General features: G+C 40.1%; 1 protein-coding gene across 1 annotated transcript in view; it reads right to left on the bottom strand.

Annotated features, from left to right (window-relative positions):
* The window catches only part of SLC2A13 (solute carrier family 2 member 13), a 329713-nt gene that overhangs the window by 227506 nt on the left and 86887 nt on the right, over positions 1-15320 (bottom strand). Inside the window, exon 2 of the mRNA XM_034766891.1 lies at positions 9107-9266. Coding sequence (XP_034622782.1) covers positions 9107-9266 — 160 coding nt within the window. The remainder of the gene's footprint in view (positions 1-9106; positions 9267-15320) is intronic.

Below are 15320 nucleotides of genomic sequence, written 5' to 3'. Positions count from 1 at the left end.
GTTTTTCTTAAATGAAAAGTATTTTCCCACCAGCGATTCGAACAGGAGTCTGTAGTAGTTTGCAACTGCATTACAATGAAAAAGTTATCAAAACACATTCCTCTCTCCGACATGGGTGATACTCTGTTTTCATTTGAACTAAAATAACCAATATATTATAAGTACTAAGTAGAATTACAAATGACCATTTGTAAGGTCTATGCAAACTGACTTGACAATACTGTTCTTAGTGAAAATTGCTTATGGTTCACTTGTGACCTTAAGTTCCAAGAGAAAGATTATATGATGTTAAAGAACATGTTAAAAAATTTTTTTTAAATAGTGGGTTTGACTGTAGATAGATAGATAGATAGATAAAAAGTAAGAAAAATTTAATTGAGCAAATGGCTTCCTAACCCATCTTTCTTCAGGTTAATAATAAAGCCTAACATCCAAGAATATGTATGTACCACTTCTAGATTAATTTTTACATGGTTCAAACTTTCCGAAGTTTGGTAAGCTATTTGTCCGGTAAATAAGCAGCAATTTCTCTTCATGTCTGTGGCAACAGCAATTAACAGCAAAATATGCATTTTGTAAAAAATCCCTCAGGCTACTTCAAACTGACATTTCAGATATCAAAATAATGCTGGGTTTTAATTCTAGGAATAGAATGTTTACGGGAGAAAAAGCAACATGCCATACTACAAAGCATATCTTCCATCTCCTCCTGCTGAAGTTAAGAAGTCTGGCCTGTAAAGCATTAGGACAGTAATACTTTTTTTAATAAAGCTGGTCCCAAAAAAAACAACAACAAAAAAACACCCCATTTTCAATTAAACTTCTTTTCCATTGAAAAATGCAATTGTGGAAACACATCAGTTTTGGCTAAAATGTCATCGAGGAGATTTCTCAGTACAAGAATGGGATTTCTTATCAACATAAGACACGCACACGTGCACACACTCCCTAAGTTCAGAACAACCAACAGACCGGTGGTCAGGTGACTCACTGAGGATATGGGAGAGCCAGGTTCAGTCCCTGCTTCAAATTAGACGGAGAGGTACTTAAATCTTAATTTGTGATGTGGAATGAAAAACAAAACCTTTCAGAAATTGTCCATGAAAAAACATGAGAAAGATCCACCCACAGCCCAGAATAGCTAATAGTACAGTGGTTAGGTCACTCAGCTGGTATATGGGAGATATAGGTTTAATTCCTCTCTGCCTAATTTGGAGCAGGAATCTGAGTCTTCTACATACCAGACAAGTGATCTAACCACAAGACTACAGTACAGGCAATTCTGGTGTGGGTGGTGTTCTCTCTTGTTTTTCCCACTAATGTTTTTTGAAAGGTCTCACTTTCATTCCACATAACACAACAGAAGAGTTCTGAAGCCAGCCCTACTTTTAAAGTTTTTTTACAAACATTGTTCATTATGCACCGATATTATTTCTATTTCATAAATGGAGAAATTGAAGCACAGAGGTTGAGGCTGGGATTTTCAAAGGTGCCTCAGGGAGTTTGGATTTCTAGTTCCTTTAAAATCTTCTGAAAATCCCAGCCTAAATAACTTCCAAGATCACATAACAGCTCAGCAGCAGAACCAGAAATAGTATCCAGCTCTAAAACAGCTAACTGTTTGATTAATCAAGTTTAGAAGATAATTAGGACTATTTAACTTGTCCATTCAAACAGTTAATGTTATTTTAATGTGGCTGTTTTTATATTAGAGTTGGTGTTACTGAACTCTCTCAACTGCCAAAATATTTGAAATGTAATGGACTGGATTAGCAGTTCACATAACTGTGGTACATGCATCACTGGGGATACGCGAGTTTGATGTTCCATCCATTCACTTCACCAACTTTTTAAGAAGGTGATAAGTGAACCAATAAAATCTGGGAGCCCCTGGACAACATAAAATATTGCTGACGTTTTAGGAAAAGGGATAATAATGTACCTACAATTACTTTGATGTGAGAATCAGAAATTTTAAGGAAACTTAGTCCAAATTCTATGAAGGTTCACTGTCCTTTAAAAGGGGGAGACAGACACTATCTATTTTTGTTACAACTATTAGAATACGAAGACAATATATTGGCTACAGGAGGGTTTCCTGCTTCCTGAATACAATAGACACAAAGCTCTTGGTATGAACTGGTGAAAGCACTTAACTTTGTAGTTCTTATGCTATGTTTTTTCCTTACAATGCATTATGTATATATATGCAAAATTATATCAAAAGAAGCTAAATTTACTTTGTTTTGCTTCAGTAACTGAATTTAGAAAATGCATGATAAAAAAAATGTTCCTAAATTGTAGCTATACATTTCTCAATAAATAAGGCACTAATTAAAGCAGGATTTGATTGAAGAATGATTTGGCCTGAGTCAAGATACAGAAAAAGCTTTTTTTAAAGGGCCTCTTCTGGTCTTGAGGATCTACCAGATGGAGCTCTAAGTAATTTAGATCAAAATTTAGATCATTAAGATTGTATCACTAATTCTCTGCACAGTGACAGCAGAATCGTCACCAAATCCACTGCCACTAATAGCTTTAGAACCTTAACACCCCCTATGTAGGGGATTAGACAGCAAACTCTTCTTTCTCTCTCCATCTCCCGCAGCCTCTTTCTCCATGGCAACAGTGATATGTTGATTCCAAAGTCACTGGACTCAGATAGGGAATCATGTACTCTATGACTTCTGTGAGCATCATTTCAAAATTACGTGCTTCCTTTCACAAAAGCATAGGGTGCTTTGTAATTTACAATATGATACTGTGTGTACAAATGGAGAATTAGAAGGCTGCAACCACCAGCAGAAATACTACCCACCACAGGAAGCTGGACATGACCCTCCCTCCCCCACACCCCAATAATGACTAGTTTATGATGGGAGTTATCAAAAATTAGCATGTGAAGAAATGTAAAAAGTAACACTTTAACTTTATAAAATAATTTCCAAGCAATCCAAAGTATGAAACACACAGTTAAGGGATCCAAAGAACCTCAACTCTGTCCTCCCGCTCCGCTGTTAAGAGCTTGTGGAGAGTGGGGAGGGATCAAGTGATGAGAATATTGTATCTATCCAAAGTGTAATTTCTGTTGTGACTATAAAAATGAAATGCCTCGCTCCTAGTCATGCAACTCTTAAACTGACTTTGGCCTTATTTACAGTCATGCTCTGTCCCCAGAAAGACGCCTTACAAATTCCTGATTAGACAAATAGCATACTGATGGCAGTCATTTCATTCCCCATTCTTCATTAAAATTCCTGTGTTACCAATTATACAATGTGTTCAGAGAGCTCAAGCATAGCCACATATGCATACCTCCTAGCCCAGTCCATGCAACTTATAATATTGATATGAAAACAGTAATGGTTACTGATAAATGACTAATAAAACATCACATGAAAAACATGAACATATAGTACAATGCTAAACTATAAAACCAATTCTCTCCGGTGCCCGGATTTTTATACTCCACTCACAAAATATCAAATAAAGTGGCTTTTCTACATGTATTATGTTCTCATCTATGGCTACAGAATTAAATGCCTTAGAAAGTCATTTCAGGAGATTATCTAATTTGATCCAAAACTAAAGTAACAAAGAAGGGAAAATAGGAGGCCAGCATCACTACAGGGCCAGAAATAAGGTTGCTTGAGTACCTTAAATGTGCGTGTTTATACTTTCAAATCTTTGGGTTTCTTTTAAGTTCAGCCTTACCTATGAATTTCCTTGCTTTGCAAGAGTGCTTTTTTGATAGCTGCAATGTTTTTGTAAGGGCTTTCACCCTGAACTGCAGCTTAAAGTGTTTTGTCTGGGATTCCATGGTAATGCTATTTTAACTTATTCTACTCTCTGTACATGCATCTGCTACCCTCACCCCTACCCAGGCCCTGTGATGATTTTCTTCAAATCCTACCCAAAACTGTGCCCAGATACTTTGGATGATGGACACCAGAGAAGAACCTTGACAGTTGGTTCCCAGCTCCCACATTCTTTTCACACAGACACCAAAGCAGTCTTTTCCACTACTCAGCTGCCCTTCTGGCACTGCTAGATGGGTGTCCTCTCCATTCTCCCTTAGAGTGAATTTCCAGATCTGGCAGGCTCAATGACTCAGTACTGTCGTTCTCAAGTGAAACACAACACCCATCGATTAGGATAGTTTTTGTTTTTTGTTGTTGTTTTTTTACTATGGATTACAGTGTGCAGTTTAAGAGTTATAGTACTTCAATGATCAAAAAAGAGGAGAGGGGATGTATTTTGTACATATGAATATATTTTTACACACAAAAACTATAAACACCATTAAGATTGCAAAGTTAAGCATTTAAATTTAGGAAATGACAGAATTAAGGTTGCCTTTGAAACCTTAATTCCGACCCCTGGGCATACGCATTGTGATAAAGATCACATACTATATTTTCCAGAGGACCCCTGCCTAATTCTATGCACAGGATAGACCATGCTGAGGGGATTGATCATAGTTGTGTATTGAAGGAGGCTGTTGTCAATAGGATCCCTACCTAATTTTCTGCAGAAATATTCATGTGTATTGAATAAGGCAGGGACTGCAGAGAAAGAAAGGAGGGTCTCATGATTAAAGCAGTTGAATTCTACTCTTAAAAGCTGGATTCTCTGCTCCTGCCACAGAGTTTCTACATGATGCTAGGCAAGTCACCTAAACCAACTTTTCACAGATGGTCACTCATTTTTTGAGTGCCCAACTTGAGCCGCTGGGGTGTAATTTGCATTAACTGAAGTCAATAAGAGCTGTGCTTTGAATATATAAAGTACTATGCAATTCTATTTACTCTGAAAAATAAGGCCTGGAGAGCTCAAAATTGGACACCCAAAATAAGTGGATACTTTTTAGCTTAACCCTTCTGTGCCTCGGTTCTCCATCTGTAAAATGGAGATAATAAATACCCTGCTCATTTCACAAGAGTATTGTGAAGATAAATGTATTAATATTTGTGAAGCACTATAACAATGAGCACCATAGAAGAGACCATGAGGAAATTAACATTTCTGTCTTCAGGGCTGAGTTTGACTGGTGTACAGTAATTAAGGCATGGTGTTACACACTGATCAGTGAGGAGATAACAGAATGCTGTGAATAGCGGCTACTAAATGAGCACTGTCGACCCTGTGAACTGAACAAAGCAGGGGTCCTGTGGATTACATCATTAAAGATTATTCATAAGGCACACAAGGAGGCCGAATTAAGGTTGGACAATGTATTTTTTTGCTAGCTTCATTTTGAGAAATGGTTGAATCGTTTTGGCTGAAATGGGAAAAAAAAAATCTGCCTGAGGCAGACACTTTGCATGGAAATTTCAGTCCAAACGGTTAATTTTGGAAAAGTCATAAGAATCTGAAAACAGGATCTTATAATGAGACGTGTTGGGCAACCTTAATAATAGGTAATGTTTTGCCTGCCTATAAATTGATTGCTCTATATGTATATCCTATCCATCCTCCATACCTAGGTATATTTGCAATATTGCACTCTTAAAATGTAATGCAATATTGTGGCAATGATCACTGTTTAATACTCAGATGTAACTGTGATCAGTCAAGAGACTTGGGCCTGGACTACACTATGCGGTTAGGTCAAATTTAGCTGCGTTAGGTCGATTTAAAAATGAATGCGTCCACACAACCAACCCCGTTCCGTCGACCTAAAGGGCTCTTAAAATTGACTTCTGTACTCCTCCCTGGTCAGGGGAATAGCGCTAAAATCGACTTTGCTGGGTTGAATTTGGGGTAGTGCGGACGCAAATCGATGGTATTGGCCTCCAGGAGCTATCCCAGAGTGCTCCATTGTGACCGCTCTGGACAGCACTTTGAACTCCGATGCACTAGCCAGGTACACAGGAAAAGCCCCAGGAACTTTTGAATTTCATTTCCTGTTTGGTCAGCGTGGCGAACTCAGCAGCACAGGTGACCATGCAGTCCCCGCAGAATCGTAGAGCATAGAATGTTTCTATGCTCCCCCTATCATCTCCATCCCTGAGGTTATCGCAGATTAGAAGGCGAAAAAAAATGCACTCGCGATGACATGTTTTCCGAGCTCATGAAGTCCTCCCACACTGATAGGGCACAGCTTAATGCATGGAGGCATTCAGAAGCAGAGGCCAGGAAAGAATTAAGTGAGCGCAAAGAGCAGAGTCAGGACGCGATGCTGAGGCTAATGGGGAAGCAAACGGACATGATGAAGCATCTGTTAGAGCTGCAGGAAAGCCAACAAGAGCACAGACCCCCACTGCATCCACTGTATAACCGCCTATCCTCCTGCCCATGTTCCATAGCCTCCTCACCCAGACGCCCAAGAATGCAGGGGGAGAGGCTCCAGGTATCCAGTCACTCCACTCCAGAGGATGGCCCAAGCAACAGAAGGCTGTCATTCAAACAGTTTGATTTTTAATGTGGCTACAATAAGCAATGTGGCCTTGTCCTTCCCTACTCCCCCACCCTACCCGGGCTACCTTGTCCGTTATCCTCATTCTTTTTTTTAATTAATAAAGAAAGAATGCATGGTTTCAAAACAATAGTTACTTTATTTTGAAGGGGGGAGGGTGGTTGGCTTACAGGGAATTAAAATCAACAAAGGGGGTGGGTTTGCATCAAGGAGAAACACACACAACTGTCACACCGAAACCTGGCCTGTCATGAAACTGGTTTTCAAAGTCTCTGATGCGCAGCGCACCTTGCTGTGCTCTTCTAATCGCCTTGGTGTCTGACACAAAACAATTGTCTGCCGTTGCTTTCACGGAGGGAGGGGCGACTGATGACATGTACCCAAAACCACCGCGACAATGTATTTGCCCCATCAGGCATTGGGAGCTTAACCCAGAATTCCAATGGGCGGCGGAGAGTGTGGGAACTGTGGGATAGCTACCCATAGTGCACCGCTCCATAAGTCGATGCTAGCCAAGGTAGTGAGAATGCACTCCGCCGACTTAATGCTCTTAGTGTGGACATACGCAATCGACTGTATAAAATAGATTTCTAAAAATCGACTTCTATAAAATCGACTTAATTTCGTAGTGTAGACATACCCTTAGAAATAAATGCTTTTCTGTTCCCTTATATACTAGTATTTAGGTAAAGGGAAAGGATTCCTTTGCTGACTTTTTAAATCTGTATTTAATGACAATTAATGAAGCTCCACAGTGATATGATTGAAAAGCTATGAAATACAGACACAAACATTCTAGGTGTCAGTTCTTTTGAAGTCTCTGCAACCAACACAAGTTTCTAAGGAACCTCGCACTTGCTTAAATAAAAATAAGTTCCTAAAGATTAGAATGATCTTTTAATGGGAAGTCAATTTTAATTATTCTGCGTGAACAAATTTATAAGTCATCTTTTAAAAAGAAAGCCAGAGTTATAATGCATTAAACCAAAAATTAAGTGCATTCTGTTCGCATCATCATTTCTATTTTACTCTTTTGAAATATACAGCCCCGTAGGAAGGACACTCAATCAAAGCTCAACAGACTAAAACTAATAAAGAAAAACTCAGAATCCAGAAAGTGGAACAAAAGATATTAGCTAACATATTCTCAACCCACAGTTTAAACAGAATGCTGCCCTTGAGTACAAATGACATCCAATTTTCAATAAATAACTATTGCTCAAACAAGACTATTAAGCATACATACAAATGTAATCTTTAAAATGAAACATTTATTTGGAGACTGCCTTTTTAAGAAGTCAATATTTACTTTAATATATTTTAAATGGAAGAAACAAGCTGGCTTTATTATAATAGAGCAGCAGCGCCACTATAGTTAAGGTTGTGCCATGACCTCTGTTTAAAGATGTTCTAAGTCCTCTAAAATCAACAAGCTTACTCAGAATTCTCAGAATTCTTTCACTTATCTATCTAGTTCAGTGGTACCTATACTTTTCAGTCATCGTCCCCCGCCTTCCCCTTACTCCTGTCCGCAACTCCAGGAGCCACGGTCAGGAGCCTGGGCCAGGAATGGAGCCACAGCTCCTGCCGTTGCCCCGGAATTTGACATTCTTGCCTTTACCCCAGAACTTGACAGTACTGCAGTCAGCCATTTTGTATGTTTGTTCAGCCACTGCCGGCTAAAAACCAAACATCACATAGCTAGGAATAATCTTAGGCCTTTGTGAGACAAGGTCAGATAGCTGCATATTTGCAGTTTGTTAATCAGAATGGGAGGATGGGATAGAAAGTTATGGAAAATGAGTGAATAGCGACCTTGGTTTTAGGTGCCCCTGACATATTGTTGTTATGGCTAGAAATACTAGACATTTTTGAGATAATGATAAATGTGTTGGAATTAGACGAATAGATGACCCAATAGAGGTTATTGTGCTGACTCACTAGGAGTCACTATAAGGTTATGTGTTTCGTTAAAATTAGCTATAAAAGATTAAAGTAAATACCTCGGAGTAGTCCAAGGAAGCTTTTCTCAGGGCAAGGAACTGACATCTAAACTCCCCATCAGTTGGACAGAAAGAGGGCTTCTGGAAGTCCGGCTGGTGATTACTCAAAACCATCTCAGACTGTAGATAACTATAGCAGGGATGTCCCGAACTACTGTTTATGTCTGTGTGCGCTTAATATCTAATAAATTGTAGTTTTAGATAAGAGCACACTTTCTGGTATTAATCATTTATCAGACACAATAGCTGTGTTCCCACTGATTTATTCCTGACACCACCTGGAGCGAAACAGTTAAGCTACCACTGTTTTGGGTTCTGAAAACCCAGGGTAACACCAGAAGGGGGCGGGGGGGGCTGTGTGGACTGGAGTAAGGGGGAAAAGGCTAGGGCCGGAGCTGTGGCCAGGCCATAAACCAGGGGCTGAGGCCTGGGCCACAGCTGGGGGCAGGAGCGAGGCCGGCAGGTGGGGGAGGGGCTGGGGCCGAAGCAGAGTTGGGGGTAGAATGGGGCTGGGTGGCACTCCCTCCCTGTGGGGCTGACCCAGACCCCATCGCGTCCCCCTCCCCTCCAGTGTTCCTCCATGCCCCAATAGGAGGTGCACGCCACAGTTTGGGGACCACTGATCTAGTTCCTTCCCAAGTCACAACAACTCTATTTTCACTTTTAAATGTAAGAATTTACAAACCTCCATCCATCCTTTGCGAGGTAGCTAAAGGCTCCATCAACAACACTTGCAAAGAACTGCCCTCCTGTGATGAAGAGAGTATTAATGGTAACTAATCTGCCTCTTAAGTGGGGTGGAGCGACCTCTGCGATGTATACTGGTACTGTCATGGAAGCCACACCTACAAGAAAAAAGTGATTAATTAAACTTACAAAACTGTACACAACATTCTCTGTAGTCATGAAGCATTAAAGTACAGTATATAATAAATGTGACAGAAATTGTACACACTTGATTTCTGAGTTTCAACTGAGAAAACTAACAGCAGCATTTTGTTGCACTGCTAATAAGCGCTAGAGAATGGTTATCTGAAGCAGATGGACACAGGCATTGGGAAGTAATAATAATTACCATGTTTGTGAATATTCAGATTCACAATACATAAAGGAATTTAAAAATAGAGTTTGGCATCATGAAACAAATCACAGATTTTTAAGCAAAAACCATCTAAGATGAACTAAAGATAACCTTAAAATATGAGCAAATATATTTATAGTTTCAGTTTAAGGGAAAACAAGCAGGTACAGTACCACATGAAACTGAGTTGGAGTGAAACAGAGTCAGACATTTATAATCTAAATACAGTAACTCCTCACTTAAAGTCATCCCGGTTAACTTTTCGTTGTTGATCAATTAGAGAACATTCTCGGTTAAAGTTGCGCAATGCTCCCTTATAACATTGTTTGGTAGCCACCTGCTTTGTCCACTGCTTGAAGGAAGAGCAGCCTGTTGCAACTAGCGGGGGAGGGGGGAGGGGGAAGGGGCTTGGAATCAGGGTGGACCAACAGCCCCCCTATCGGCTCCCTGCTCCCCTAAGTTCCCTGTGCGCAGGGCCGGCTCCAGGCACCAGCTTACCAAGCAGGTGCTTGGGGCGGCCACTTCGGAGAGGGGCGGCACATCCAGCTGTTCGGCGGACGGTCCCTCACTCCTGCTCAGAGCGAAGGACCTCCCGCCGAATTGCCGCCGCAGATTGCGATCGCGGCTTTTTTTTTTTGGTTTGGCTGCTTGGGGTGGCCAAAACCCTGGAGCCGGCCCTGCCTGTGCAGCAGCCACCCAGCAAGCTATCAATTGCCGGCAGTTCAGCTGTCCCTCCCCGCACTGCCATGTGCTGCTTCTACCCTCTGCCTTGGAGCTGCTCCCGGGAGCCTCCTGCTTACTGAGCGGGGCGGGAAGAGGGGGCTAATGTCAGGGTGTCCCCCTGCTCCTGCCCCCTGCTTACCCCATCCATAGAGCAGGGGGGAGACACGACAGGGCTCAGGACGGAGGGAGCTTGCTGGCTGCATCTGCTTTCTCAACTTGCTGATCTATTTAAAAAGGCAATGTACTTAGAGTGGTGTCAGTGCACTTAAAGGGGCAATGCGCATCTCTCTCACACACACAGGGTGTGTGTCTCTGTCTGCCATGCTGTCTCCCCTCCCTCCATTCGTGCTGCCTTGTAGAGTGTGAGGCTACATTAACAACGTGTTAACCCTTGAGGGCTCAGTTGAATGCTAGTTCATCATTTAGCAGCAAGGCATTCCCTGGGAAATATCCCACCCTCTTCCACCCTCTGACTTCACCACCTCAACCAAGCTTCACAATCATCATTGCGGTGTACAGTATTAAATTGTTTGTTTAAAACGTATACTGTGTGCGTGTATAGTTTTTTGTCTGGTGAAAAAAATTTCCCTGGAACTTAACCCCCCCATTTACATTAATTCTTATGCGGAAATTGGATTTGCTTAATATCATTTTGCTTAAAGTCACATTTTTCAGGAACATAACTACAACGTTAAGCGAGGAATTACTGTAGATACATGACAACCATTAGCAAAGTATTGAAAGCTTTGATTAACACATAGGACCTGATGCTGTGCAGCCACAGCTCTCCCTGGCTTCAAATGAAACTCGGGATGCTCTCCACCTCTGGAAAAATACAGCGCCATTCCCCTTACGGGTGGGGAATTTCATTTATGTTTAAAAGAATTTAAGATTCATTGTATGACTGCTCTCCGAGCTGTAACTATCTCATATGGAATAAAGAGAAAGTTCTGTCTGGATTTAAATTATTTATAAGAAGCAATTCTAATACATGGTTGTCTCTTGCCTTATCAGACTGTAGCTAATGATTCCCATGAATTAGGGAACACTTCCAAACAAATAATTTGGAGTAAGAGATCTAAAACTTGTGTTGTTTTTTTTAAAAGTTGAAAAATATGTATCAAACAGGAATTTCATTGCATATCAACAGCAGATCCATGTATTGTACCTAATCAGAAAATCTGAATATGCCACGCAAATTTATGGTGTAGTTTCCAAGGAACATAAAAGGATTTTCTGGCAGAAAGAAACAATCAGTGACAGCTAGTGGCTCTGGGTTATATATGGTTAATTAAAATTAAAGATACTTTTGGGACAGAGGAGAGAAGGGGAATATTTCTATTGAAGCTTGTTTAAATGAAGCACAGTGAAATACACTATGCGGGTACAAAATAAACTGTGTCCACAGGCAAAGCCCCACGCTGAATGGGTGGCTGAGCCTTTAGATGAGGTCAAAGCCATGCACTACCTCTCATTAGCACACAGATGGCATCTCATCACCAAAATTTAACATAAAATTCCTACAGCCATTGCAATTACTTTGTCTCTTTTTCCTCTTCCCTCCTTTTGGTAGTGCTAAAGGAGCAGTCAGGTTGCTTTTATAGGTTAGCTATTATTTAAAACTGAATTAGAAGACGTATCAGAGCTCCCAGCTGACCTAAACAAAGAGTCTATGTCATCACATACACCATGTTCAAGGTAGATTGCAGGGCTGCTACTAGCAGGTTAGGCTGTACCAGATATGGACTGGCCATAGAGCTTCCTTCTCAGAGCGATACACACCAAATGTGTTCATTATTAGATCCTTTATTAAACTGCCAGGTATACCTGTTGTATGCTCAGATAAGGTATGTTATACATGGCGCCATCTAGTGACTGAATAGTATAATACAAATTAATATTCCATTACACCTCCCCCCTAAAGTTTTACATTCTTACTATTTACAACATTTTACAAAATGTACACTATCATACTATCTTTAAAGTTCAGAACATATCAATCTGTTAAGTATCTCTGAATCATACTGGTTATCTAATTACATGACCTGAATGTGTAAAATCTTGGTCATCTGACTCTCCATTAGTTGGTTTGGAATCTTTGAGTCATTTTCTTGTTCTGCATCTGCCATCTGTACAGTTTGCTCTGTTGACTGTTCTTTGTAAGGAACAAACTATAGATACCAGTGTCTGTTGAACTTGCCACTCTCAATCACATATGATCTGGGCAATGAATTCTTTTTACGATAGATGGAGTTCATCCTTTTTCTCCATACAGTTTGACACAAAACAGAGTCAACAGGGTCTAGAATCAGCAGTTCTTTAGCTGAGTGATATCGGTCATAAAAGCATTCATAAGTTCTTTTTGCCTTTTTATCTGATTTGGCTACTCTTTTCATATGTGGTCACTTCAGAGATTAGAAAAGAATTTAGTTGGAACAGTTGTCATCCCATCTGGATTTGTGCTGGGCTCTACCCACTAGCTGCTATGGTGTTATCTGTAGCTCAGAAGAACAAGGAATGGCTCTTCCTAATCTAGGATTTTCTTGGCTGTCTGTAGAGCTCTCTCAAGCTATCCATTTGCTTGCAGGCAACGTGGGCTGCTAGCAATATGATCAAAATCATATTTAGTTTGGACTGAAACTCCGCTGCAGTAAATTGTGAATCGTAGTCCATCACTAGTTGCGCATTTTAGTTTCTCGATAACACTAAGACATGTTATGTCTTTCAAGTATGTTATTCCTATATACCTGGAAAAATAGTCCACTATGATCTAGTAACAATGTCCTCTCTAATCTGCATAAATCTGCAGCTAATCTCTTCCAAGGTCTGTCTGGTAGAGATGTTATTAAATGTTTCTTGCGTTGTGTTGGTCTGTTAGTTCTGCAATGTTCACATGCAGACACTTCATTTTTTGTGTCCTTGCTGATACCTGGCCACTACACTGACTGGTTGGCCTGTTCAGGGCATTTAATTAGTCCTTGATATCCTTCATGAATGAAGTTTAGGATTTTTCCTCTCATTTCATTTGGCATTACGATGCAATCGCCTTTAAACATTAATTCATTTGACTCGCCTAATTGTCCACATGCCGCAAAGTAGTCTCTTATCACTTCTTGGGCACTCCTAAAGTGTCCTTTAGATACTTGAGCCAACTGATCCTACTGTAACTTAGAAATATCTTGAAGCTGTGTGGTAATGGGTGTAGTTTCTTTTCTGACACTGATCTGTATGCATTCACAGAATCCACATACACCTTTACGTCAACGTTGTGCTCCCAGTTAGTTGAGTGTGATGCTCAGCTCTGCGACAGGAGTGTCTGCGACCACCAGACTTTTTTCAGGACATATTTAGCAATTGGGTTAAAACACATTAATCTGATCAAAACACATTAGCATCTCAACGGTGCTTGATCCTATTCTTTTCTGTTGATTAGGGTTACAAGCAACTTATGGTCTGTTATCAGTGCAAAAGAATTTAATCCACACAGATATGTGTAAAAGTTCTCACATGCCTATACACTTGCCAGGCACTCCTTTTCAATCTGTGCATATAGTTTTTCTGCTTCTGAGTGTGCACGAGAACAAAATACAACTGGCTTCCACTCAAATCCATGTTATTGCAACTATACACCAGCTAGGCCATGGCTGCTTGTATCCACGCTGACCATTGTGGGTTTCTTAACACCATAATACTTGAGAACTGGAGCTGTTGAGATAATTTGTTTTACCATTTTTGAAGGCAATTTTTATTTAACCCCCATAGCTACAATGTTTTGGACTTTAAACAGTTCTTTCAGTGGTTTTGTCACTATAGAAAGGTCTTATAGGTATCGATCAAGGTAATTTGCCATCCCCAGAACACAGCTCACTTCTGGTACATTCAATTCTTGAATTGCTTTTACTTTCTCAGGACTAGGCCTGATTTCATTGTTGCTTATCCCAAAAACTCAATTTGGAATAGGTGGAAAATGCACTTTTCCTTGTTTATCTTCAGTCCGGACTGACAGATAACGCTTAGAATTTCTTTGATGATTTTGTTGTATTCTTCCATCAAATATCGTATATCAAAATATTGTCCGTGAAAACTACAATTCCATTTGCGTTCATCAACAGTTCTGCCATCTTTCTTTGGAAAGTTTCATGTGCACTGTAATCCCAAAAGGTAATCTTCAAAAGCAAAATCTCCCAAACAGTGTGACAAATGTAGTCAGTGTAGAACTCATTGGCTAAAGGAATTTGCCAGAATCTGCTTAAGGCATCCAGCTTATAGAATATTATAGCTCTTTTCGCTTTAGGGAGGAAGTTATCAACTGTGCGGAGGATATCTTTTTCTCACAACTACTTCATTAAGTCTTTTAATAGCCACACATTAATATTTTTCTTTTTAAAATAATCAGTACCATTGGGGGCACCCCATGCTGTTGACTCAGATTTTCTCAATAATGACAATCTGTTTGATTCTCTTTAATTCATCTTCCACTTTATGAATAATAGGAATATGTAGTATGGTGTATGTATGGTTCAGCATTGTCTCTTAAGGTTATTTGTACTGGATTTCCTTTCATAAGTCCAATATCCCCAAATACAATGGGAAGATTGTTGGTCTTTCATCGCATACATTCTTAATGCATAACTTTTCTTTGTAAATTGTTTCTGCAGTGAACTGGCTCATGCAGTTCAGAATACCACCACAGAGTTATCAAGTCTGTGTTAGGGGATTTCAGCTTTAGGTGGAGTTGAATGTGATTGTAAGTCCCTTCCGAGATAATAGTCATATCTGCTCCTGAGTCAATTTTAAACTCAATAGTCTTTCTATGAATATTCAGTTTAATTCTCCAGGCAGGCTCGGTCATATTGTGATAGATACCATCATGTGATAGATATCTTGATTATCTGTAATCGTAGTTAGTTGTCTCATTGTTTTAATACAGCAAGCAGCTGTAAAATGTCCATATTTTGCACATTTATTACATATTTCACCTTTGGTTGGACACACGTCTTGAGCTATGAAATTTTCTACACTTTGTACATTTATTGTGAAAGGCTTTGTAGTTTGCCTGGGATTTGCCCCTCTTAACCAAATGGGTCTTGTGATA

The sequence above is a fragment of the Trachemys scripta genome, chromosome 1 (assembly GCF_013100865.1).
Source record: "Trachemys scripta elegans isolate TJP31775 chromosome 1, CAS_Tse_1.0, whole genome shotgun sequence".
In the NCBI taxonomy this organism is placed as follows: domain Eukaryota; kingdom Metazoa; phylum Chordata; order Testudines; family Emydidae; genus Trachemys; species Trachemys scripta.
Note: the sequence above shows the minus strand (reverse complement) of the source record. Positions and strands in the feature narration are given on the sequence as shown.